Below are 27,855 nucleotides of genomic sequence, written 5' to 3' on the forward strand. Positions count from 1 at the left end.
TGGCGCGGTGGTCTGCATGCAATGCAAGAATACTTCACTTGACGTGCATAACTTCCCTGCACCTTCAGCAGTTCATTCGTCCTCTATTAGGTCGAACTACTTCTTAGTTTTTCTTTTCAATACTTTTTTTCAAGGACGCATCCAGCATGAGTGTAAATCGTTTCAAAATTGTCTTGGTAGTTTTTACCTATTTCATGGACTTAACGTGTTTTCAAGCTATGTCTGTATTCTTACCATCGGCTCCAATCAGTAAAGCTGGGAAGATCCTTGACGACCAAAAAACAGCAAAAAAGATGAAGGATATCTACGTATCGTCACCATTATCATCACCTAATGGTAAAAGTTCTCAGCGAGGCCGAGGATCGAAAGACTCGGTGCAACCGCATGAATACATGCTCTCCATCTACAAGACCTTCTCAGCAGCAGAGAAGTTGGGGCTGAATGCAAGTCTTTTTCGAGCATCTAAGGCTGCGAACACTATTACAAGTTTTGTGGACATTGGGCAAGGTGGGCAATCTATCTATCTATCTGTCTATCTGTCTGTCTGTCTGTCTATCAGGATGTCTGTCTGTCTGTCTTTTAATTTATGTAGCCTATAGCATTATATATTATACTGTATATAGTTCATATAAAAGAGTTTAGTCAGCTCACCTTTTTGATAGCCTACAACATGTTCCTCAGAAGAATTTTACTAAAGAAAGATTTTTTTGGAGATTTCTGAAAAAGACAAAACTTTCATCTATCTATGAAAGCAATAAGCAAATACTATACTTCCTTTCACAGATGACCTGCTGACCTCTCCCCTCCAGAGACAAAAATATCTATTTGACATCTCGACCCTCTCTGATAAAGTGGAGCTACTGGGTGCCGAGCTACGGATATACACAAAGGTTTCCGGGATCCTCCGGGCGTCCGAGATGGGCGCGGTAGAAGTCCAGATTTTGTCCTGTCAGTCGCACCACGTGCTGGACTCCAAAACCCTGGACCTGGGGGACTCTTTGAAGCCCCACTGGGAGGTCCTGGACATATGGGAGATCTTCCAGGACTGGCAGAGACACCTCCAGGGCCGCCACTTCTGCCTGGAGCTCCGGGCCATGGTGGACAACCCTGAGAGGGAGGTGGACCTGCAGCAGCTGGGTTTCCGCAGAAACAACCGCCCGCACCTGAAGAAGGCCATCCTGGTGGTCTTCACTCGGTCCAAGAAGCGGCAGAGCCTCTTCTATGAGAAGCGGGACAAGATCAGAGGGCATGTGGCGTGGGAGAAGAAGAACGTGGCCAAGGAGAACAACTCCCAGCATCACCAACAACAGCAGCAGCACCAGCAGCATCAGCAGCAGCTGAGGACCAGCCGCAGTCGACGCGCGGCGCTCTCCACGTCCGGCGGCGGCGGCGGAGGCGCCCGCCACGGCAAGCGCCACGGCCGGCGCTCCCGCTGCAGCAAGCGCCCGCTGCACGTGAACTTCCGCGAGCTGGGCTGGGACGACTGGATCATCGCGCCGCTGGACTACGAGGCGCACCACTGCGAGGGCGTGTGCGACTTCCCGCTGCGCTCGCACCTGGAGCCCACCAACCACGCCATCATCCAGACGCTGATGAACTCCATGCGGCCGGGCACCATGCCGCCCAGCTGCTGCGTCCCCTCCAAGCTCAGCCCCATCAGCATCCTCTACATCGACGCCGGCAACAACGTCGTCTACAAGCAGTACGAGGACATGGTGGTGGAGGCCTGCGGCTGCAGGTAGCCACGCCGAGGAGACGGGTCAAATCACGGGTGACACAGGAGCTGGGAGGAAAGGATTCATCGCTCAGAGAAGAAGAAAGAGAATGATTCGAGGAAGAGAGAGAGAAGAGGAAAACAAAACAGAAATAAACATGCTTATTCATTTGACATTTGGAGTGAGAGAAAAAAATGATGATGCGAGGAAGAGAGAGTGTGAGAGAAAGAAAGAGAGAAAGAAAATGAGACAGATTGACTTGCAATGCATTTATGCCTTTGGCAGAAGCTTTGATCCAAAGTGACTTGCAGTGTAAGACAGGTATGCAGTCATTTGTCAGTTAGTGTGCATTTAGGGTGTTTGAGTCAAATCAGTCACCTCTGCTCTATGCTTGCCATAAAGACAAAGCTATAGGAACACTTGAATAAGGGAGGTCATTGTAGCTCCCTTGGTTGTGCTACTGTACATATAATGGGAGTGCAGCTGGAGATTGCAGACGCATCAGGGCAACATGAAGCCATTCTCCATTTCCATACATATCTTACTGTAGTGCTGTCACAGCACCTCCCATCTTAATCTCTGAATAGTACAGGTTGGGTATCTTGTATGTCATTGCCACGTCTTCTTATGTTACTCTCCAAATGTCAGTCAAATGTCAATGAGGGGAAGGAGATAATGAAGTGGGCGCAAATGACTGCAAACCATTACATCCAAAGCAGCCACACAGGTCAATGAACAGCTTTTGGTTACATTTGTAAATAGTTGTACATTATAATCAGACTTGGTTTTTGATAATTTATGTTATATTTATGGTAAATTATACCCATTCTCATTGTAATCATTTTTACAACCAAAATGTTCTCTAACACAGAAATATTTTTTTTATGTTACTCACACATGATGCTGGTCAAACTGTTCTACCTCATGGCACACACCCAACACCCAAGCTTGACTTTTAACGTTTCTTGCTTTTGCAGAAAAACAATAAAATATTATCAATAAATGTGAAGACTGGGAGAAATATACATGTTCAGCAGTCTGTCCATTACATGCACAGTGAAACCTCATCAGTATGTCTGTTAATCTGTTCACTATCCCATCATAGCCCACATTCACATTCTGTTTTTCAACTTAAAATGTTTTCCCAAAATGTTTACATTCTTGGACTAGAGGAAAATGGCATAAATGTTTAAATGCTTTCCTTTATTGCAACAATATATTTGGTATCAGCTGTGGCCAAGAAACTGTTTAAAGGGACACCTCAGTCATTATTGTGCAATATATCCACAGAATGTTCTCAGCATTGTGGAGGATTTAGAGTTGCATATTTTAGATATAAGTGATGCTTATAGCCATCTGTAGAGTAATGGTTATCATTTCCCATTGCTTTAGGACTGTGCATAAAGTAGCAAATGTAAAACTGTCATTGGAATAGACAGTTGAGAAAGATTTGGATTGTACACTATTCACATATTATCCAGTGTGTATACTAAGTCACCAAAGCTGACTAAAAAAACAATAATGGCCTTTGTTTTTTATTTTTTATTTATGTTGAATAATCACTGAGGAAAATTCAAAGCCTAGCAAAAGAAAGAAGATTGTTGGCCTGACATCTGACATCTTCTGAGATTTTCATGAGATTCTCAAAGAAATCATAAATATACATTTTTCTGGCATTAAATGCCCTTCATGCAACATATTGTATTGTATATTTTGCAGCAATAATGTAAGAGTCTGTACCATTGTAATGTGTTTGTGGTGTGGTGTGTGTATGTGTGAGAGAGAGTTTCTTCTGTGTTTGTGAGGACAAGCAGAGGTGATTGTGAGGTCAGCAGACGTTCAGGGTAACCATTTCTGGGTGGGCTCTTAAGTTTTCTAAGATCCCGACACAAACACACACACACACACACACACTGGGACAGGGACAGAATGGCCTGGTGCCTGGGATTTCCCCTCATGTGCTAGACCAGCATTCAGTCACAATTTGAAGAGGACAATAACTGGAGAGAGGGCTCTACCATCAGATTATGGTGGCTTTTTGTACAGAGGGTCAAAGGTCAAGTGCCCTTTTGTCTGGACACTGTGTGTGCATTTGAAAGGTACACAAGCACAAGAGAAAGAGGAAGCCCTGAAAAGAAAGTGAGAATAAGAAGAAAGAATGTGTGTAACTTCCCTCAGTATTTCTCTCTGTCTCTCTCTCTCTCTGTGTCTGTCTCTCTCTCCCTGTCTGTCTATCTCTCTCTCTCTCTCTCTCTCTCTCTGTCTCTCTCAGACTTAGGCCTGGTCTTTATGGAAGACCAGATTGTATGGTTATCTTAATGAAATCAAATGTTGTTTTTCTTCATTGTAAACATTGTAAAAGTTTTGACCAAAAGATCACTTTGGAGTAGACTTTGGGGCAGTTTCTCCATACATGGAATAAACCTATCCGTGATCTAAAAGAGAATTTCCACTGAGAGACAGCTTTTAGTCTAGGACTAGGCTTTATCCATGGACCAGCAATTAAGCAGCTACTTAATTACAGTAACACAGCACTCAGAGGTTAAGGCTTGGTCTGACTCTCTGGATCTATAATGTGCAACAGAACAGGCCTGTACCACAACCCAGCAAATGCAAGCATATAAGTTCCTTGCACAGTTAGAATAAGATATTGTATGGGGTCTTCAAAAACTAGGTTTTATTAGTACCTCTACTTCATAGCAAAGCTGCATAACATTCTCAATAACTTCTGTGAGCATCTGACTTCTCTGATCAACAGAGATAAACAGAGTCCGAGAGTATCATTTGGGCGCTTGAGAGCGCCTGATCTGATGACGGTGGTTGGTTGTAGTGCTGGTTTACACCCCATCCGTCTGCGCTGGAAATGCGAACCAGATGAGACGGTTTGGCGGTCGAGAATCTCCCGCGTTGGTGATTAAGCGAGCCTGACCACACGCTCATTACCACGCGTCACGCCCACGGCCCACCAGTCACCTCTCAGTGGTCACAACATCAAAAGGAAATGACACGGGATGCATAGTAAAACCACTTGCTCACAAGTTTCCGTTTTTAAAGATCACAGACGTGCATTTAGCGGCAATCACCCTCACCTGCAGCTTGCTGTAGTACTCCTACAGATTCTCTTTAATCTCTTACTTGCTTGATTAATCAGGTCTGAATCAGACACCTGATCCAGTCTGGTCTCTACTACTCTGCAGATTGCACGCACATTTCTCCTAAGGTTCAGGTGTTGTTGAGAACTTGTCTCAGAGCCACAGGGTTTTGGTTTACCTGCCCTTTTCCCCTGTACACTCTGTCATTGGAGAAAAAAGTATGGCGTCATTGGCATGGAGGCCTGTGATGTTAGTGAATTTGGACCAGGGATATCATATACCTACCGTTGGCTGACAGGATTGGTTTGGTCCCCCAAGAAAAACCAGAGGCAATCATTTCATGCAGTTCAGTGCATTACATATACTGTGTACAGAGCAGAAAAGTATTATTGCAGCAGGCTGTGGATCTGAGTTGAACCTGGTCTGGTCTGCAGTAAATTGCCATGTTCCACTCTTTCACTATAGACTTGATAAAGAGGGCTTCAAAAGTCAACATCATAAGGTGAATGAGAGGATTTGGGAATTTGAGAAATACATTTGAGGCTGGGTCATTTTACACGCTTGGACGCTGCTCAGGGGCCTTCATACCAACGGTAAAAATCATTTTCAGATGTATCAAACAGCCCCCCCAAGCCAAGACACCCTCTGTGTGAGTGTGTCCCTGGCGGAGGTCGGGAATTAGCGGTATTCTCAGTGACAGGATCGATGTGAGCTTTCAGGTCGGTATAAGTCAGCGTGGGCTTTATTGATTGTGAAGTGGCTGGCCATGGAGGTGAAACATGAGCTGTGTCCAGGGAGACGACTCCTGCATCTCCTTCCAGGACGGCTGAGAGTGGGGAGGAAATATGCTCTGACATTAACAGGGGCTGAGGAGGAAGTGCTGATGGGTTCAATTAAGTGTGTGTGTGAGGGGGGTGAGTTTGTGTATGTGTGTGTGTGTGTGTGTGTGTCTGTATGTGAGAGAGTGACAGAGAGAGATGTGTGTGTGTTTATGTGTGTGTGTGTGTGTTTATGTGTGTGTGTGTGTGTGTGTGTGTGTGTGTGTACGTGTGTGTGTGTGTGTGTGTGTGTGTGTATGTGAATGAGAGTCTGTACGTGTGTGTGTGTGTGAGCCACATGAGATAGGTAAACGTACATGCCTGCATAATGAGCACCTGAAAGTCTACGCGAAGAAGGTAGTAATATGTGGATCTCATTCTCACAGTGAAACAAAGCACCGTCTTTTACAATCACAACGCTACATTTACTCACAATCACTCCGACTGCATGGTTCCAATTATTCCCTTCAAACTGCCAAAGGACATAAACGGCCATTACACCAGAATGTGTTACCCTTATGACAGTTGTAATTATAATAGTGGATTTTACGTCTCATCAGTTGCTTTGGCTTCTCTGTTTAGCTTCTCCCTAGTTGTTTCATATCCCTATGCACCCAAGAGATAAATGATTGAGAGTTTACAAGAAGTTTTAAATATATTGTTTTCACATTCATCATATCTCCCTGGACGAAACATAGTATTTGGCATTTGGCAAGTCTTTGGTTGTAAACAGTATTAGTTAAGAGGTTGTATTATGGTTTAGCACAGGGCATAGTCTAATGTATGAATTTCATGAGAAGGTAAAGCTGCTGTGTGAAATAGGCCTATTATTGAACAAATACATTTGGTGAATGTACGAGCAACAACTTCATCAGCAACCCAGCCTATTCAGTGAAAGCTCCACTCATGTCAACATTGATATAGTGCTGCAGCCTTTGAAGTAAAGGGTAGCTCCTGTTGGATTTGTTTAAGACCCATGTTTTGGCTAACACAAGTTTTTGAGCCAACTTACAAAAACGGGGCTTAACAAGCCACACGGACAGAGGTCAGTGTTCGCCGGCGGGCCTTGTGCTCAGCAGGAACTAATCTAAAGTGTCACGTCGATGAGGTGGGGAGCAGCGCCTGTTCCGTCACCCGCGGCGAGCCTGTCAATCTATGGACACCTTCCTTCCTTCCTGAACTGGGTCTGCTCTCGTCTGAGACAGAAGGAGATGAGTGTTTGTCAGTGTGTTAGCGTACATCAAGGGCAGGCTATTGTGACGGATCACAAATGGGTTAAGGCAACAAAGTTAATGGGGTTGAGGTTGGGTTTGAATAAGATTGGGTAAATAGGCAAATACGTCATTAGAAAATACAATTATTTGTTGTGCTGTGTTAGTGTCCACTGTCCAGAATATCTCCTGTTCTGTCACCCGCGGAGAGCCTGTCCATTGATGGCCACCTTCTCTGCTTCCTACCCCAGCCTCTGCTCTGAGTCTGAAAGAGACGGGTGTCTGTCAGTGTTAACCAAAGAATCTAGTGAACATGCAGTGCAGGCCATTGTGATGAATCAGGGCACTGCATACAACACAACAAAACCGCCCACCTGTATGCTTCAGAATTAAATATAAACTTTTTTAATATTGATAAAATATTTAACACCCAACTCTCCTACTGGAAAGCCTTTTATCTCCCTATGTCTACCCCATCTGCATTGCGCTGTGTCATGGTCATGCATTTATCTCGGAATATCTCTCATTTGTGTGTGATAAATATTCCATGATAAGTTAGATGTAAGGAGTGGTGGTTGGGGAAAGGAATGAAACTTGATTAAAAATGCAAACAAGTAATTTGGAAATACTGTTATCTGTAGTGTAGTCGCCTCTTGACAGCCTTCCAGTTGGTGGATATCTTCCACCCTGAGCAGCTTCTGCTCTCATCTGAGGAGATGGGTGTCTGTCAGTGTCAGCGTTAGTGCCAAAGACGGTGAAAAACATAGGCATCTTAGGCTCATTTCAAAAGTGAAGCAACTGGACAAAACAACAGCGTGGAGGAGATTTTTTTTATAAAATATGGGTCAGTTCTGACCAGCTCTGGCTGATATTCTATTTATTATGCAGGGTGTAGCTCCGATCATGTGTTTGTATTTTACAATAATGTAGGTTGTAGTGTAGTGCGCTAACACGCTTCAGAGCACAAGGCTCTCTCTCTCCATGAAAGCTGCTCTAAATGAGATAATCCAGTTCCAAAAATGCATATTACGTTTAATCCAAGCTGCTGTTTATTTGCTTTACTGGCTAACAACACACTAGGTTAATCCTATCATAAGCATTAGCACACATACACACACATATAAGAACACACACACACACACACACACACACACACACACATACATTAAGTCGAAAGGATGCTTAGCACCCAGAGAGGGAGACCCTCAGCCCTACTAGCTAACCTCTAGGTGTTGATTGCTCTGCAGGCCCTAAACCCAGCTTGCCCCCCCCACCACCACCACCACCACCCTGCCCCCCCCCCCCCCCCCCCCCCCAGCCTTCCCATGGGATCACAATGCCTCTGGCAGCTCCCTCTAAAGCCGTTTCAACTGCCCGCTTCCATGGACGAGGTGAAGAGGTCAACTTCAGAGCGCTGCCTAATGGTGCCAAATAATGTCAGTCACCTTCAATCAGGGCCCGTCCGACGTGGAGCTGGTGGCTTTTCCCCGATCCCGAGCAGCACAGAAATGCCAGGAATCCGACTGAAGGGGGTCCACCGTGGTGCCGTGAGGTGACAGACACTAGCCCCAGGCCCAGGAGCACAGGGGCCCTGGTTCTTGTCTGCTGCTAATCAGAAAGGGCACTGTAGCAGAGGCAGGTGCTTTTGCTCTCGTCACTACATCCCTTAACATGTCCATTATGGAGGGGTAAGTGGCTCAAATATCTTGGAATTGTCTGTGGCACGTGTCTTGGAAAGAATTAGCTGGTGATGTGGTTTTAATGTTTGACAGAAATTGTCATTGAAGTTGAAGTGAAACATAACTAGGCTAAAAGTGATTTAAATGGGGGTTGGCGATTGTTTGAAAAAAGCATCCTTCATCGTCATTCAATAATGACTTCAAATCAAATTTGCATCAAATGTGTTGGCCTAGCCGGGAAAAATCCAAACTCATTCACAAAGTGAATAGAGTCTGGTGACTCATGATTGGGATTTGTTTCCAACACTTACATCGCGACAGGCACCACAATGTATGTGGGTCTACCTTTGCTGTAAATACATTTCTGCATTTTTCCAACTGCATTTTTTGATGTTTGCAGGTGTTGCTGCTTCTGTTTATCACAATAAGTTTCAGTTTTGTCTTCCCCTCTTGTCGCTGATGGGCCTGACATTTTTTTTGTCTGAGTGAAATGGTTATGAACTATGGTGTTCCAGACTAGATCTCCCTGAAAGAAGATCTAAGTGGGTGAGGCCAGGCTAGTATTAGCCACTATCTTGGAACATTCAAACTGGAATATTCCTGCTAAGGGTGTATATCACACACTGAAAACAATTTGTATTATTACTATTCAATAACTCTTAAAATAGTAAAAATAGTGTTTCTTAGTTTATTTGTGCCCCCCATTAGCTACAAATAACAATGAAACAATGCAAAAAAATACTATATGCACCTTGACATTATCTATCATATCAAATGTAAACTGCTAAAAATGTTGAGATCACACACAAAAAAGCTTGATCACAGCTCAACATAAGAATTCATGAGATCAGTGATCAGTGACAAAACAGAGGCAAATCTGCACATCCCATACATGTATACTGGAGCAGCAGTATGTGCCCTCCACCACACACACACACACACACACACACACACACACACACACACACACACACACCTCGTCTCTCATCTGCCCCTCTCACATTCACCTGGACCACAACCATCCTTGTGATACTGAATGTGTGTGTGTGTGTGTGTGTGTGTGTGTGTGTGTGTGTGTGTGTGTGTGTGTGTGTGTGTGTGTGTATGTGTGTGCGTACGTGTGTGCGTTCCCTTTCCCTCTTCAGATCAGAAGCATAGCCCACTGATTTGAGAGCACAGCCTCTTCTCCAAAGTCAACAGTGGAGCAGCACTTGCCAGTCTTCTGATCCCTGCTGCGTCCATCGCGGAGGCTGATTGGGCCCCATTATCCCCCTGAAACAAATGACATCAACTCCACTCAGCCAGCCGTGCGTTCAGACAGACTTGATTATTTGCTTAGGACAGGCCACTGACCATTTCATTTCCACTTTCTTTAGATGTGCCGAGGGATTAATCGGAGGTAAAGACAAAGACATCCATCTTTGGCACAAAGAGACATGCTTACTATAGGTGTTGTAATTCACTGCAAAAGGAAGACAACAGCCACACAAATGTTAAATATGGTGTTTACATGAGAACACAACAAACTGAATGTGCTTCAACACTTGTGTACATATTTAAGTGAATTAAAGTTGTTTATTCCAACTGAAACTGTATTAAGTACAGATAAACATGTATCTCTATGTAATAACAAATATTTACATATTGCTATTGACCTCAAATCTCACAGCTCTGGGTGTCATGAGGGGCAAGAGTAAGCATGGCCTCATACAAGTTGCTATCTGGACCAAATCAGCTCTTTATACACAACGTCCATTCAGGGCATCTGATATTTGACCACTGAGTCCTTCAACAGAATGAGGTCTGTGCTTGCTTTAAGTTATTTCGCATTCCAGTTGAATGTCGTCCCCCCATGGAAAGGAACCCAGCTATTATCACACCGCATGCCAAAGCATTAGGGCTGCATCATTGCACTCAATGGCAGGTTTTAGAGGAGAGACAAATTGAATACGGTCCTCAGTTAAAATTCCTCTTCGGGGGCAGGACACGGAAGTTGGTTCTTTTTTTCCTGGACATGTTTATGGCGGTTGGCCTGACAGCTGGTCAAAAGGGAGGATTGATGGCAGTCCGGGAGAGGGACAATCAACTGTCCCTGCCCTACGCGGTGGATTCAATGGAGCCCTCACATCTGGTCTTACCAAGCACCTTGGACCTGAGTGTAAATATATACCAATACATTCCAATGCACTCCTATCTAAGGCATGAGTTGCATAGGCATGAGCAACTAGTTTTCAACAAAGATTTTAATGAAATTCCATTGTATTATCGCTTTGTTGCTTGAGTTTGTTTAGATTTATTTATAGTACATTGGTTTGTTTTTGTTTTTATTATTGTTAATTTAATGCTGTGTCCTTATTTTTGTTCCTGTCATCATTGATTCATCTTGTGTTTTAGGCATAAAATGTAAAGCACATTGAATAACTATTGTATATGATAATGTGCTTTAAAAACAAAATTGAACTTGAACTAGAGAGCACAGTCTTCCTGCTGGCCTATTAGAGTTGTGTCTTTTGTACATGTCCTGCAATGAAATTATGTGAGGCATAAAAACATCTTTCCCCAAACATTTTCCCTCCTTAAACTTGAAAGGCAGCCGTTTTATCACCCAGTTCTGCAGGAAAAAAAGGACACGAAAGGGCTCCTTTTTACAGTCTCTAAGCATCACTGGCCAAACGCAATAGATTAGGCTAATTGCACTCTTGGCCTGGTTATCGGCGGACCTTTTAAAATTCACCAAGGTGCTGCTCCAAAGGGTTAATGAGCTGTGCACCACACTAGCCTGGCTCTCTGCCTTTCAAAGGCCACTTTATTCTCCTGGACAGACCCATAAACACATCCCATATAGACGCCTAGTAAAGTTCGCAGGCTTCCATGTCTCGTCCTTCCCTTGGTCATTTCGGGGTTGCAGCTAACAGCAACCGTTTAGTTATTTACAGTCAAATTGTTTACTTACAGACATAGGTAATTTTGTATTGATTGTGTCCTGACAGACACTGATTATTGGTAATGATGTAGACAATGTGGGTATTTAGTTGGCTGTTTATAAGCGCTACCAAGTCATTTTGCCATGATAAATCACACACGCACAGTGGGCTGCCTGCCTCACGTATGTGCTCCTATGGATGAAACTAAAAGTGAAAGAAGTGAGTAAAATAAATAATCATGTCAACACACTCTCTGTAGTATCCACCACTACAAACAATCAGAGCTACTGTTGCCAGTTAGGTTTTAGTGCTACACATTAGTAAATTAGTAGTAAACATTTTTGTATTAACCTGCTAAAAGGAAGGAGGGGAGAAAGGAAAGAGGGAAAGATGGAAGGAAAGATGGAAGGAAAGATTGAAGGAAAGATAACAGCGTATATGCTGCTGTAGTGGCCATCAGCCTCACTATAGATGCTGTGGGACTGAGCTGTTGTTAATATTGCAGCTTTATGTTAAAGGCCAGCATGGGCGTAATGCTGTTTAGCACAGTCGCTGACAGAAAGCACACCAGCCTGGAGGCTCCGCTCAGATACAGGCCAGATCTGGGCCACATGTGCCCTGGTGCTCGTCTGTTGTATGTGTGTGTGTGTGTGTGTGTCAGACTCTGTGCTTGGGTGTGCGCTGACCCGGAATGACCCGGGAGTGTCCTGTGAACCCGGGACAAGAGGCGGGATCAGAGAACTCATTCAGCTACCCCCCCTAACCCCCTCCATCCCTCCTGCTAATGCGTATCTCAGTTGCGGCCGTGAAAACAATCTAATGAGGACGCCATAATCTACACGGCTTTGCTCTACTCTGCTCCGCAAATCCTCACGCTCCTCAGCTAGGAGGGACCGTTGGTGTTCTTACATATATAGACATAGGTTTTGGGGTCACAGTTTAATTTAAATAGGCCTTTTAATATACTTCTATGGGAAACGTCTGTAAAATGTATGTATATTTTTATATTATAGGCCTTTATGATATTTATGTTAAAACATATAAATATGGCCTCTTTGGAAATACGTTAACAAAAAATACATATGTTTTACATATGACCTACTTTGCATGTTGAAGGGCATCTTGCCATTTTTGAATTAAATGTATAGCTTTTTTCCCACAAATGTATCATACATGCAATTATTATACGTGTCAGTGTTATCCCTGGGTACATTTTTTTTTTTTTTTTTTTTTCCATTTTCTTTTTTTTAATTTATATATTTTTTTTCAATATGGGCTAAATATAAAAAGCAATGTTATGAGGATGGTAATCTAAACTGCACCGCAACCCTGAGCCTCGTCAGTTTGAAGGACCTGTTGATGTTCTCATATGTGGACACAGACCAGGCACAGAGAGGTTTTTTGGGTTACTGTCTACTTTACTCCCTTCAGCCTTACTACTGTTCAGAGTAATGAAATGAATTGTTAGAAAGGAAAAGTGACAGCTGTTTGATTCTTGTGTCTACATTAAACTAGTGCAAGGGTTAGGGAGTTTTGTGAACTGCACAAACTAACCCTGTTTGGCAAACAATGAAACGTAATGTGAGGAAAGTTCAAAGGTCCGGGGCAGAAACGATGACAGCATGATCAGGAAAGAGCCTTTCAGCATGTGCTGATGCAGAGATCAAACGCCCATAGCCCTATAAAGTCTTAAATTACAGGTGTGTTGGCTCAAGGTCGCAGGTAACCGCTCACTTTTACTAATATCTAAAACAGACTGTGATGTCATGCGGCTGGGAAAAGTCCCATGCTTCATTCCTGTGTTTGAAGCGGTGATCATTATGAGTAAATCATCATTGAATCCAGTGTATGGTGGAATACCACATTGTTGTAAATAGTTGACTGTTCAACAATAAAATGCCCCTACATTGCTGTGCATGACTGTGAGCAAGTGCAGAATCTGTGGCATATGCAAAATAATAGTAATGTATGGTACTGAAATGTTACAACTCAACAGTAATGTTACGGTAATGTTGCATTACTGTAATGTTAAAACACAAACATATTCATATATGTTCATATATTCAAACGTAACAGTCACAAACATCAAAAATCAAACTGCAAATGACAGATCCACATCCCTAGAGCATAAAAAAGGTAATATTGATTATAAGACCTTACAAAAATTGCTCAGCTCTAAGATTTTTGGTTTTAAGACAGACAGTCACAATTCAAGGAATTAGTTTTGAAATATTCCATTACCATTTAAACCCTAGTACGTAAGTAAGATTCTATTTGTCAGCTTAACATATGACTTACATAGTGTGATAATACTAGTTGTCCTTAATCTCACAAACATTCACTTGTGTGTGTGTGTGTGTGTGTGTGTGTGTTTCTGTATGTGTGAGAGAGAGAGACAAAGTATACGTACAGACTGTGACAGAGTGAGAGAGAGAAAGAGAGTGAGAGAGAGAGAGTGAGAGAGATACTGTTATATTACTGTATGTTGCATATTATGCTGTTACATCTTTCTATGTTATTTCATGTTCTGATGTTTTCTACAGTATGTTTCTGCATTGTACATGCTTTGGCAACAATGTTTCATTTTGAATGGACATGCCAAAAGGCATATATAATTGAATTGAGAGAGAGAGAGAGAGAGAGAGAAAGAGAGAGAGAAACATAGAGAGAGAGGGGGCTGTGTGAGTTTGAGTTCATTTAGGCCATTGCAGTAAAATCTATGTGATTGAGAATGGGTTATAAAATCAACAACTCTGCAGAAACAATGTGTGTGTGTGTGTGTGTGTGTGTGTGTGTGTGTGTGTGTGTTTGTGTTTGTGTGTGCATGCGTATGTGTGTGTACGTGTGTATGTGTGTGTGTGTCAGTAGAGGGAGCATTCAGTGATGGCGGGTGGGCTGGAATTGTTTTTTGCATGTGAAAGAGCTTGTGCTTCTTAAGGGATTTGATAATTATGCTATGCTTTACAGTAATCTCTAAGCAAACTGCACACACTTCAAAAAAATAATTTAAAATGTCAAAGGTTCATCTTTGCCTTTATGCAATCATGCACTACCACAGCAAAAGGAAGTGCATTTACCAAAGACCTCATGATCAAAATGAAAGTCCTTTTCCAAAGAAGGCGGTGTTATATTATAAGGTGTTATAATGTGCCAGATTGCACAACCTGTTTCAATGACGAACAGTTCATGTTTATATACATTAACATATGCAATGATGCTTTAGTAACAGGGCAGAACTTCAAATTGTGTGTGATACCTTATTTGCACCTGTAAACAGCTTCTGACTATTTTGCATCAATTCTTTCTATATTAAACTCAGTAACACCAAAGCTATTCCTATCATGCTATGGAAATGGTTGATGGCTTTCAAATGTTTGTTAACTTCTCAGATTATCCTTAATGGTCACCTTTGGTAATTCACTGTTGTTAACATTAATTCAATCAAATTAATAATTGGTTATAATAATCATTATAATCATTTATATAATACATTCTAATGGTTTTCTGTATGTGTTTTCTCAAGAGGATGTCAAGTATTGTTCAGAAGCTATAGATCCACTTGCATGTACACAGCGCCATGCTGTGGCCAATTAAAGAAAAAATAGTCTACACATACCAAAAGTTTTTACAATTTTTTACAAATTTTAATTTAAAAGTAGATTATTTACAAATTGCAGTCATATAAACAATAGAACATTACTGGACAGAAATGTAAACGGAGACACATCTTGACAATTGCTATTGAATGTTATTGAGTCAATTCGGTCTTACAATTTTGGCCAGATTCCTAATCTGCAGCCTTCCTTTAATTCTAATAAATAAACTTTAATTCAACTGCTGTACCTGTGGTGTGAGCAAAGCATGATATGTATTTGGATATGAGTACTGGGTAGTTGTTGCGAACCCCACCTCAAGGCCAGACAATAGCAGGTAGTTGACCACTTCATCATGGTCAGTCATCTCACCAGTCTCATCATTCCATGCAGCTGACCACATTGTCATAGTAACAGGCTGAGGACTACCTATCACTATATGTGGCTAACCATGTTGTCATGGTAACAGTCTGAGGACACCCCCCCCCCCTCCAAATCAGGCCAGGTCAACCCAGGTCACCACAGGCCAGGTCACTGCATGCATGTGAGCACATCATCATGGTCCCAGTCTAAGGACTCTCCATCACTGCAAGTAGCTGACCACGTCGTCATAGTCACAGTCAGATGACTCGTCCTCCGCATCTGGGGGCTCCATGCTCACGGGGGAGTAGATAGGGGAGTCTTCTCCACTAGAGGGGCTTTCTACCGCCACCCCTGAACAGAACCAAAGATAGATAGATAGATAGATAGATAGATAGATAGATAGATAGATAGATAGAGTAAGCATTTAAAATGTTTAATTCCTAGAGAGGCCTGAGATCTAGTTAAATGGGTAGGAGTGCTTCAGTGCCCAGACATGTGAATATGGCTCTTTTCTAGTTTAGATTTGTGCCAGATTATGTAAACTTGATAGTCCTTTAGTAAAAAATTTAAAGCTGCATAAAAAGTTGTGTTTTATTACAAAAGCCAACTTACACTTTACAATACTTGCATATTGACTGACCACATATTTTGGTCACTTGTAATCATTTTATATTCAGATTTTTGCTACATTGGACTTGTTGACCAATTGTAATTGACCAATCATTTAAGACTGATCAACTACAGTATATTGGGAAAGTTAATTTGCAGATATCTCAAATTTGCAAACATTAAATAATGTTGTATACTGTGCATTTTATGTAATATCAATCAAACTACAGTTAGGCCATTTCATTTCAGTAAATAAACAAAAAAAGGTGCAATATAAAAATTATTTATGAATATTCATCCAAATAAAAGACATCTGTTTCTGCTAATAAACTTTTCACTTCCACATTTGTAAGTACAGCTCAGGTCCTCTGGGGTGAGAGGTGTGTAGTGGTTAAACGGTCCTCTCTGTATAGAGGTCATGGTTCAATTGTGAATGTCCTTATCTACCCTGGCTGAAATTGTGTGTTGCTGTGAGCAGGCGTCTGCGATCTCCTGTATGGTTTCCATTATGTAGCAGGAAGTCATCTGTCTGGTCATAAATTGGTGCTTCTGAGAGACAACAACAGAAATGTGGAAGACAACCTGCTGTCAAGAGGATTCATTTTTGAGCAAGATATTTACAACAATGTTAGTGACTGTTTTTACGTTTATGTTTATGGTGTTTATGGTGTTTATCCAACATTACACAACATTAGAATAACTAACAACAACAACAACAACAGTGTCTGTATCAGTTTGTAGTAAAACATTTAAAATAAAATTTAATTAATGATAATCCTAATAATGATGACAATTTTCACAATAACAATAACTTTTCACGGCATACGTTGTTTTCAGAACAATGTGAGTGATTGTCTATCACTCCAGATTGTGGTAGATATGTTACTTCCTCTAATAGTCATGGGAAGTGCCGAGCCATGAATAATTTGTTAACATTTGTGTCACCAGCAAACCCTTTCATACTGAGAGACTTACAGTATAGATAGGTTGGACATTTGTATCCACATATGCTGCTTATTACCAAGGCCAAGTTGTTGAACTAAAATTATACACCCTGATAGCAGCAATAAGCTTTGCTGTGAGTGAGTTTAACTTAAAAAGGTTAATGTATGCAATTGGCTCATTCACTCCCTGCACTCTCCATCTCAAGCTGATGTGTGGTGAGTGTTCTGGCGCATAATGGCTGCTTTGCATCAACTAGGTTGGTGCTACACATTGGTGGTGGTCAGTGAGGTTTCCCCTTTACTGTAAAGCACGTGCCGAGAAAAGCACTACATAAATGTAACGTGTTGTTGTTGTTGTTGTTGTTGTTGGTGTTGTTGTTGTTGTTGTTGTTATTATAGCAGGTGTGTTGATCTGACCATATCCCATCTAAATCAATCACCAAAAGTAGCTGCCAAAAGTAAGAAGAAGGTACAGTAGGAGATAGTGGCTGTAAGGGTGAGCGTCTCACCTATGTCTGGTAGTGCAGAGCTGGCGGCTCCTGTGTTCTCATAGCATTCACCAGAGGAAGTGCTGGAAGAGTCAAAGGAATCCACTGCCACACAGAAGACAAGTTTAAGTCAGTTTATATTTGCTTCTTTCAATAATGTAAACAATAAGCATTCATGTTTAACGTAATGTTAAACAGCAAATTAGATTTATATTTTTTATTGCTGTGTTTTACATTTGTTTCTTTAGTTTTGTAAACACCAAGCACTTGTTAGGCTCAAACCTATTAAACCTACTAACATCAGCAGTAAACACGTTGAAAATAAATATTATACGGAATATGGAAAAGTTACAACAAGGTATGCAAAATGAATCCTAAACCATGACAGTCCACTGAAAGTAAATGTGTTCTGTTACCAGTTACCTGTGCCTGCATAGCTTGTCCTGTTTGGCTGACAGTTGTCCACTAACGGGGGACCATAATACCCAGCATGCAATGTGGCCATGTCCTCAGGAGGGTTGCAAGCTAAAATAAGATTATAACCTCAGTGGAGGATATCACATCTAAACACGGTAGATAAAAATTACCACTGAAATGTATGATTCCAGGTTTCTTGTAAATGGGGATTTTAAGAATGTTTGTAGTCGTGATTAAAGTCATTGAAAGGTTCCAGTTTACTCACCTTCCTCTGTGAGACTGCTCATGTGTGAAACTCCTGCAGTAGGGGTTCTTCTTTCTGAGCTGTATTTCCGTGAATCTGCAGACAAAAAAACATAGATAAGAGCACCCATAAAATCATGAACAATCATAGTCAGTGGGTAGACATTTCTCCAACTCCAGTTGAAATGTCAGATGAATCATTTGCTTTAGAATATTTGTGCAGAAGAGAATGTAATTCAGTGTTAAATGACAGTGATGAATGTAGAATTCCAGTGTTATGTATGAGATTGTGTGAGAGATTATGTGAATGTGTGAGATTCCAAAACATCAGAAATTAAATGAATACAGTTAACCGCCCCCAGGCCTAGTAGAAATATAAGTATTTTCGTAGGAAAGTATTTCATCTGGTGACTTAAATTGAGGTGGTTCACTTTTTTGAATGTTTTTTTTTTTTTGAACAAATATTGTCAGTTCTGCTTTGGTTATGGGTTTTGGTACTGGTTTGGTTTAAGTCATAGTGTCGTTCTGCACTTCAAAATTCATCCCTTATTTTCATCTGTAATTATGACTCACCATGGCTAACTTCATAGTTTTCTTTCTGTCTTTGCTTTTGTACTAGATGTCTTATGATACATTCATCATCAACAACACTTGAGCTGACATGAAGACCAGCCACTCACTGCGGAAGGTGGAGAGAGGGTGGGCAAGCTCGACACTCAGGCTTCCATCATGGTCCGTGTCACAGGAAACCGAGCTGTCGATGCTGCTCTGGGGGTAATACGAAGGGGCCGAGGCACTCATCTCCACTGGACATAAGAAAGAGCAGAAACAAGTCAAGAGAATGTGTCTGCCAGCTCTTTATCAAAGCAAAGAAAACAAATAATTGAATGTATGAAATGCTGTGTCAGAGCATGCGTATGAGTCAAGCTGTGTGAACTGCGGAGTAGGGTGCACACAACAACACTAAGGTTGTGGGGTCGATGCAGGGCACAAACAAACGGATAAATATGTGTATCTACCTGCTAAGTATCTACTAGATGTAAATGTGTTCCTTTGCACTTTGCCTGATGCAAATGTGTAATCCGGCACTGTCTGACTAAAGTAACACAATGTAGGAATTCCCCTCGTCACTTTTCAACCCACTGGGTATCCACTAAAGGGGTATTCAACTCATCAAAAGGGTCATGCTCCATGCTCCATGTTACATAGTGCAATATCAAGCTCAGGGCGTGCATTGACAACATTCTCCTTCTCTGCCAACATTCTATTTGTAAGTCAGGATGGCAGCAAAATGAGTTTGAAAACGTATGTAAAAGAACTACATTGTGATTCTTTAATGGACTGTAAATGTTTAATGTACTGTACCCGAGTGATTGGTGTGGTCTGCCTCGAAGTTGTTGCTGATGACGTTGACCAGGTCGATGCCGTCTCTGTAGACATTCTCATGGCGCTCACCTGAGCTCTGAAGCTCACGTGTTTTCCGTTGAATCAAAAGCTCTGTCAACGGCACAAGTTTTAGTTTAGCACAGCTCAGATGAAGGTGCATACAGTATTCTGTTTGAGTGTGAAGAAGTTCTACCAAGTACAGTTCAACATAGAGTATGAGCATAGTGAAATGCCGTAAATGTGTGTTGAATCAGAGCCAGATCAATTGGACTTCAAACAGGAACATTTTTATTAAATTTTCCAAAGCAACTTACATATGTCAATTATGTTTGTAAGGTATGTCAATTACAAGAACATTGTTACATTGTCCCCGGAGCAACTCAGGGTTACAGTAAGCACCTGGCTCAAAGGCACAAGGGCGGAAGCCGGGAAATGAACCCACAACTTTTCTGGCTGTTGCATGCTAGCCCAGCTCCTTAACCACTACGCTACTAACGCCCATGCTACGCTACCACATATGAGAAAAAATATCACCCACTGTCTTGCCTCCTGTGTCGGCAGCAGATGATGATGTTTGCAATCAGGGCGATGAGGAGGGCTGCCGATAGAGCCACACAGGCCAGCTGCTCTGGAGAGAGGGTGATCAGTGGCTCACCGGCCCTCACCGAGACTGTGCTCGCATATGGAGAAACATCTGGACAAACAAAATTAGAGAAATGATAGTCACAGTTCATCATAATAAGGTCATGTGATATAACTAAACAGCACATATACAGAAATATACATAAACAGATAGATGATCACAGAATACAGAAAAAACAAAGAGTCAGGCATATCTACTATAGACAACATAAAAAAAACATTAAACCTAAAAATCTTTTATATTCTTAAGCAGATGTTTGACATGTCATTTAGCAAGGCATATATGGTTTGAAGCCCTTTAGAGAAACGAGCTGTGGTATTAGTGCAGTCTTGCCTTTTGATGTTGTCATCGTCGTGTCCAGAGTAGGGGTTGGAGGCAGCCCAAGAGAGTCTGAAAGCAGAGGAAGGGAAAGTGTATTCAGATATCTGACTCTAATTTATCATTTGGCATCATGGACAGTCTTTTTGACGGCCTTGGGACCAGACAGGGGATAAACATAAGACATAAAACACAATACAAATACACAACACAAATAGGATGCATACCGTATTAATTCATTAATATTAATTTATTTGTAGGCCTATAAGGGTATTTAAAATAAGCTTGAACCAAGCTTTATAACATTTGCACCTGTTTCCACAAATTTCAGTTAAAACTTGTATTTCAGGATATGACCCAAAAGTAAAACAATATGTGCCAAGGAAGAAATCACTAGATTTTCAACTTGTTTCAACACTCACTTGAGCAAATTAATCCTGCGGCTTTTGAGTCAGTGCAAAGAACTGGGCTGTTGGCAAATTCTTGACAGTGCCACAAACTAGTGTGTTTAGGATAACACACATAATACCACTTGGTGCTATTGTCGTGGGTGAACTGCGGATTGAATGCAGAAAACTGGACAGCTCTCCCACAGTTTAGCATTGAACACACAATGTTGGCTTCTTCCTTGGCCCAGCAGGTATCACACACAGTTCCCCATGTCCCATTTCGATGGATCTCTACCCGACCTGAGCACCGATCAAGACCTCCTGACAGCCTGACATCCTTAAACTCTACAATAAGGTGAGAGAAGACAACAACTTAATGACAAGATGAAAATTATTGTAATTATTATGGCTCTGCCAACAAGAGCCCCACAAAACTATTTGTGTATAGTGATCATGCTACTGCATGAGCTGTAGCAGTTATACTGTAAAGTGTCTTGAGTTGTTATTGTTACAGTAAAATATCATTTAATTAAAATAAATACATAAATAACTGAATAAACAAACAAACAAAATGTATAAAATAATAAATACACACACACGCAACTGCCCGTCTGTCCTTTTTGACTGAGATGGCCCTTCCAAGAAATAAAAATACATTTCAGGGATTAAAGTTATCGCTTTGACAAATATCCGTCAATTTATTTCCGTAGAGGACACGCGTCTTGTTGTACAAAAAAATAACTATCGCGGTTCTCCTGCCTCTGTCATTCACGCATTCTCATAGAAAGCGAAAGTAGCCTCTGCTATGCCAGAGCGCAGATAGGTGGCGCGTCCTAAATGTCCGCTGGAATAGTGATGTGAGTCGACGAGAGATGTCTAGGGATGTGACAGGTGAGCTAGAGGAAACTTTGAGAATTCAAAATTCAGATTGTGTTAGAAAAAAGCGTTGACAAACCTCTATTAGTGCAGCTATGTAGCCTAAAAGCAGCTCCTTCCAATGTTGTTAACGTGAGCGATATTATAAACCACTTGCATTTTTGCATGTGAAAAATTAGACATGTAGCCTAGGCTATATCGAGTCTATTTGATGGAGAATATGTGAAGTTTGAACCATTAAGATGGGCAAAAGGTGAAGCAAATAGGCAGACGTTATAGGCCTAACCTGAAGGCTAATGAATAACTTTAGACAACAGGTGTTCCTAAACTGGCAGCATGGGGCGTTCAGAAACGAAAGCTGATGATTGACAGGATACTGCTGCTGTCTTAAAAATAAAATAAAAACTTTCTAAATAGCCTCATCTGGAGTGTCCCTACAGAGCACAGTATAACATGTAAGATAATGTAAACACTGTTCTGACAACATTAGCCTATTCGTTTAGACAAACTAAACAGCAGAATCTGCATAGGGTGCAGATTAAAACATTTGAAATCCATTTTGCAAACCTGGTCTATTTTTAATTTAACAATGTCTGAAATATTGTTTGTCTCAAACAAGTTTATTTATGGTTTGGTCCAACAAAGACAATCTTAACATGGGCTCTAAAAGGCTCCTGGGCTGGTCTGTGGTAAAAGTGTCAAAGGCTGAAATTACTAGCAGTGCATATGAATAAACCATTGTCTGAGTAAGCTATTAAGATAGAATATAGCCTAAATTTCTTGTCAGCTTTTAAGAGTAAGCTATCAATGCACACAAAATGAGTAGGCTAATCTATCAGGGCTCAGGCATAGGCCAGACTGTTTAAGTTCTGAAAATGGGCTGGATATAGGCCAGCCATCTTCAAAAATGTCTGATAACCTTATATGGTACAGATTTTGTCTTGGCTTTAAGCTCTGAACAATGTCCAAACCAAAATGTCAAAAACAAAGAAAACTCAAAAAGATAGCAAACACCCAAATGATGTTACTGTAAAGAAAATAAATAGCCATATGTAATTTATTAATTTATATAATATTCTTTAACCCCCCCTTTTTTCCTTTAATCCCCCCTTTTTTCAGGAAAGAGCAATGACCCCTGAAAATTGTATTTATAAATTATTCTTTACCCCTCCAAAAAGCGGGGGGGGGGATTAAAGATTGCTGAATATGAGCCATACCTGAGCACACCACCCCAGCATCCTCCTTGTGTCCACAGTCATCTGTGCCTCTCCGACCGGGACACTCCCATAAGTTCCCTTCATGGCCAGTGCAGTTCAGATTGTCCAATAGGATGGAGCCATGGCCTGGGCCAAAGCGACCATCTTGTCCCATCGCCATGACAGCGTAGCCACAGCCCAGCTGAGCGCACACAATGTTGGCGTCGTTCAGGTCCCAGTCATCATCACACACCGTGCCCCACTCCTCCTGCCATACTTCCACACGCCCTCCGCAACGATGATCTGCACCAACCAGCTGAACTTTACTATGTCCTGGAGTCAAAGGCGGAGAAGACAATGATGCATATTTATTCCCCTTTAAATATGCAACGATGCATATTTATTTCCCTTTAGGATGTTTTGTGACTTGTGTTAGTATGTGGTCATAGCAAGTTTAAATCCAGTTGTTTGCCATCTGCCCCTGGTAGCTTTATCTGATGGTAGATCAATATCAATATCAAGGAGTAAATTGTGGTCATTCCAGACTTTGTGAGGAAAAAGTGAGGAGTGAATTGTGGTCATTCCAGACTTTTACTCTACAAGTCTATCAGGTATGATTGTATGGTAAATCTCAGCCTCATGACTCTTATTATTAGTATATCACTGCTTTACTTCTTACCACATATGACTTTGGTCAAGACTTTACAGTCATTGGCCACCACCTCTGAGCAGTTCTCCAGTCCTGTGTGACTGACTTGGAGGCAGTGAGACAGACACGTGCTGTTGGGCGGTGCCGATGTCTCACTGAAACGGTCCACTTCTCCGCAGTTCAGGGACTGGCAGATCTGCTGTGTGAGGGTCAACCTCAGCTCCTGGGTCAGGGTGACATTTGACTCCATGTCCCTCTGTAGAGTCCAAGTGCATGTCTGCTTCAGCAAGGTCACCCGGGGATAAGCTGTTACGGATGTCAGGCAGAAAACTCCAGAGTTAGTCTAGTTAGAGCTAGAATATATTTAAGCATCCACTGCAGCACAAACTCCAATGTTACTAGTACTGCACACAACTGCCACAGCACTATCTAACACAAAGAGCACTAGAGTGTTTTACAGATATCCCTCTTCTCTTGTCAACCCCATGACAAATAATAAGATCTTAATGGAATGTTTTTATGATAACACATCTTCCCAAGTATTTTGCTCTACATCTGACTTGTCTGACAAGTAGCTGATTTAAATAAAATAGCATTTATGACACCCCTTCTCTTTTTTTCAAATACAATGGGCTAGATTATACCCCAGATACAGGCCATTGTTTTTTCACAGCAACCAGAAACTGATCTAGGATATCAGCTGCACCTGCAAAAAACCTTCAATATGAAGTGCAATCCGCTACAACAGAAAACCACATCCTGTCACTCTGCAGAACAATTACAGGGAGGTTTTCAGCAGGAGTAGGAGGTGAAAGCTCAACTTAGCCAATGGTTTAGTTCTGCACCAGTTATTGTACAATTCACGGTGCAGTTCAGATGCAGAATCATTCAGTAAATTCAGAATGCGTCATAGGTGTCATCTGCAGAAGCTGTTGCTACCGTTCTACTGCATAATAGTCTATTATTGTCATATTTCTTCCTCTCTGTGAAGTGTTTAGAGTGTTTCACTACAATAAAATGTGTCAGTTTGTCTTTAAAACACTTTTTAAAAATGTAATTAATTACTTACGTTCTTCCTTAGTCAGAGTTGTTACAGCAGTTGGACTGGTGAGATTCTGGTGTGCTGGAAAATATATATATTTTATAATATTTTATATATATATATATATATATATATATATATATATATATATATATATATATATATATATTATTCTTAATTAAAATGTAATCAAAATGTGCACCAAACATGTCTTGTGAGGTAATAAAATAGGTATTAAAAAGGTATCGCACACTCTGGCTCTATGTGTTTCTGTTTATTGTACTCAATATATAATATTGTATGCATATGGTAATATAATGTATAGTGTAATATGTTTCAGCCTTCATATTTTCTTAACATCACATCAAACTTTTTGTCACATTTATTACAGATATTAGAACTCAATGAGTAATATTCTATTCTTCTGGCCTGTGAAATTTTCAGTCTCAGACCAATGACACATGAGCCTCATCCCTGGTGGGAAGGATACTTATTGATGTTTTTGATCATTTAAGTCCACCAGTATTGTTCACTTATATTGTTAACAAACCAGATAAAGTGGTAAAGTGAAATAACAATTTTATCACTGACATGGTGTGGGTAATTGAAAACAATTCTGACAAAACAAAAAGACAAATTAGACAATTTACAGTTCGTATTAAAATGTAATTATTTATGTATTATCAATTGTAAGGTAGTCAATTTGTTATATGTAACAAACGAAAATATATATTTATGATGCTATTTAGAGACCCCATGCTGTACCATAGATAAATAAATACAGTAAAAATCATTGTTTTACCCCAGGGACAAGAATGAAAAAGTATAGGTATACGATGAAACCAAGTAAGGGTATTTATCTATGAATGAAACATGTTACATCATTGCCACTCAGGACTATAAAGGACTATAAATTGAGCTATTCCCACATAGGTTTTTGTGTTCCTACTAGCTTCCCCACATACCATTTTAGTCCTATGAAAATGACCAAAAAATGTGACCACACTTTTGTTTTATCATTAATATCTCCATGTGCTATCTCCATTAGTTGCAGATACTTTAAATATTGGCTCAAAATTAATTAAGTATTGCATATGCAAACAAAATACTGATTGATGCCATGTGGGTACTCAATATCACCAGTTTTGCATTTTGTTCCAAATAGGGCCTATATAAAACTAATGGGCATGCAGTACACATTTTTAATGATCCAATCATACTGAGAACATGTTTGGGCAAGCTAGGAATAAAGTTTTTTACGATATTAATGTCCAAACATGGCCTCCATGATGAGACATTTTTGAGAGTGTAAAAGTTATGACAAATCACGGGTGAATTCTTTTTCAAAAATGTTGAAATGGAACAAAAACATTTTACAGGTCTTAGTTTTGGGACCTAAACATTACTGTAGATGGACAAACTTTAAGCAAAATCTGAGATGGTGCAGCAACCATTTTCCTGGACTCTGTCTGATTTTATATGGAATGACCAATTTATAACTCATTTGTCAACAGTATAAAAGCAGTATTCAACAGAATGAATAATGCTGAATGATGTATAACTCAAGAAAGCATAACAGTCTGAAATCATTATAATTAGGTATCTAAATATAATTTTAACAGTATCAATAGCAACGTCCCTTACACCATCATATGAAGTATCACAATGAACTTGTGCATATATCTCTGGATACACATTTAGCATTCAACAAATTCATTGGTGTTTTTTCTAGAATATAAAAAAACAATTTGTTGACCTTACCTCCATATCTAAGGATCTGGAAGAACATGATTAATTTCAACAAATACATCCTTTTCTGCTAAAAACCTGACATGAGCAAAGTGCGAGGAGAAAGAACGCATCGAGCAAGGAAACAAAATGACAGTGGCATTGTTTTTTTCAACTGCAGTTTCCTGTGTCTCTCCTTTTGTGTCGTGTGATGGTATTCTAATTTACATGCTTGTGGTTTCAGAAAGATTCTGTGTACGATTGAGAAGTTTAGTTTCTCTAAACAGGTTTTAGGGGAGGATATAGTGATAATCACAATCAGAAGCACGGCTCCTACAAAATGTTTATAGCCTGTATGTAAATGATGTTGTAATGACTTATGTTTGAGGGGAAACCAGTGTTGCAAATGTAACCGGGTGGACTTCTGCGTTGTGTTGTGTATTCATAAAGTTGACCCAAGCGAGCACTGGATACTGTCACAAAGCTTTATTCTGCAATTTGCACAAAAACACAGCCAAACAACCGTGGTGAGTTCCACAATAGCTCTTTCAACTCCTCCCTCAATATACATATTAAACAAGCCAAAATGCAAAAATGCATTTAAAATAAAGGATAAAAACATAGCACCTGCACACAAGCACAGCAAAACAACCGTGGCGAGTTCCATAATACATCATTTTAACTCCTGAAGTTCACACAAGCCAACTACTGTGTGGTAATGTGCTAATCCAGCTATATAGCTGAAGCCACACACCACTGTAGGGCTAGTTCTGGCATGTAGCTACAGATAACATGTAGGGGAGAACGGGGTTGGTTGTCACATGGGTTGGTTGTCACATTCATCAGATCTCACTAACTAAAGGGTGCTGTTAGAAACCATTGATAAATGTTCAGAATTGGGGACAGAGTTCACCTAAAAGGATATTTCAGGAGTAGGAGGCATAACATTGAAATAAGAGGACTGAACTGCTTTTTCATGTGAAAATGTAAATATCAAACACTTTGCTAGGTTGCTGATTTCAATGAAATTAAACTTTTTACATTTATTTTAAGAATATCTCTTTTTTTCCCATTTTGCCCATTGAAATAACATAGTGACAACCAACCAACATTTGATGGTTCACATCTTTTGAACAGGATAAGCTTGAGCTGAGTAAGGGGACTTCCTGTCCTGACACTTTCCATTACACATTGAAAGGGAATCTATTAAGGATACCGTTACATTTGTCTGAATACAGACAATATAAGGTGACGCAATCTTATGGATGACTTTATTTAATATTAATATTTAACAGATTGTTTATAATGCTGCAAACACGCAACATACCTCCCTCCATATAGATATTAAACAGACAAGAGGAAGGGGGATACGACAAGGGGGGAGAGAAGGGGCTACCAGAGACCCTTACTAGCACCATCAAAATAAAAGAATAAGAGTAAAACCACATGATTAACTAGATCTATTGTGCAATTATAATGTAATAATGTATGACATACGTATAAAGTCTAACCTGTTCAGAAATAGTTTCAAT

At 40.7% G+C, this 27,855-nt stretch overlaps 2 protein-coding genes across 3 annotated transcripts; one reads left to right on the forward strand and one right to left on the reverse strand.

Moving 5' to 3' along the window:
- Nucleotides 1–146: 146 nt before the first annotated feature.
- Nucleotides 147–1,800, forward strand: gdf6b (growth differentiation factor 6b). The gene is made up of 2 exons (XM_042077495.1): nucleotides 147–507; nucleotides 784–1,800. The coding sequence occupies exons 1-2, from the start codon at nucleotides 147–149 to the stop codon at nucleotides 1,740–1,742; spliced, it is 1,320 nt and encodes a 439-aa protein (XP_041933429.1). The 3' UTR covers nucleotides 1,743–1,800.
- A 13,675-nt stretch (nucleotides 1,801–15,475) lies between these two features.
- Nucleotides 15,476–26,469, reverse strand: LOC121695230 (T-cell differentiation antigen CD6-like). 2 transcript variants are annotated; one of them, XM_042075877.1, is made up of 14 exons: nucleotides 26,357–26,469; nucleotides 24,623–24,676; nucleotides 23,584–23,859; nucleotides 22,926–23,237; nucleotides 20,866–21,177; nucleotides 20,459–20,515; nucleotides 20,021–20,176; nucleotides 19,552–19,593; nucleotides 18,777–18,902; nucleotides 18,119–18,193; nucleotides 17,860–17,961; nucleotides 17,458–17,541; nucleotides 16,452–16,553; nucleotides 15,476–15,746 (listed from the first exon to the last, which is right to left on the reverse strand). In XM_042075877.1, the coding sequence occupies exons 1-14, from the start codon at nucleotides 26,403–26,405 to the stop codon at nucleotides 15,616–15,618; spliced, it is 1,878 nt and encodes a 625-aa protein (XP_041931811.1). In that variant the 5' UTR covers nucleotides 26,406–26,469; the 3' UTR covers nucleotides 15,476–15,615. The 2 variants fall into 2 exon arrangements, with proteins under 2 accessions (XP_041931811.1, XP_041931810.1); XM_042075876.1 differs by having other exon boundaries at nucleotides 19,462–19,593.
- Nucleotides 26,470–27,855: the final 1,386 nt, after the last annotated feature.

Source organism: Alosa sapidissima, chromosome 21 (genome assembly GCF_018492685.1).
Source record: "Alosa sapidissima isolate fAloSap1 chromosome 21, fAloSap1.pri, whole genome shotgun sequence".
Taxonomy (NCBI): domain Eukaryota; kingdom Metazoa; phylum Chordata; class Actinopteri; order Clupeiformes; family Clupeidae; genus Alosa; species Alosa sapidissima.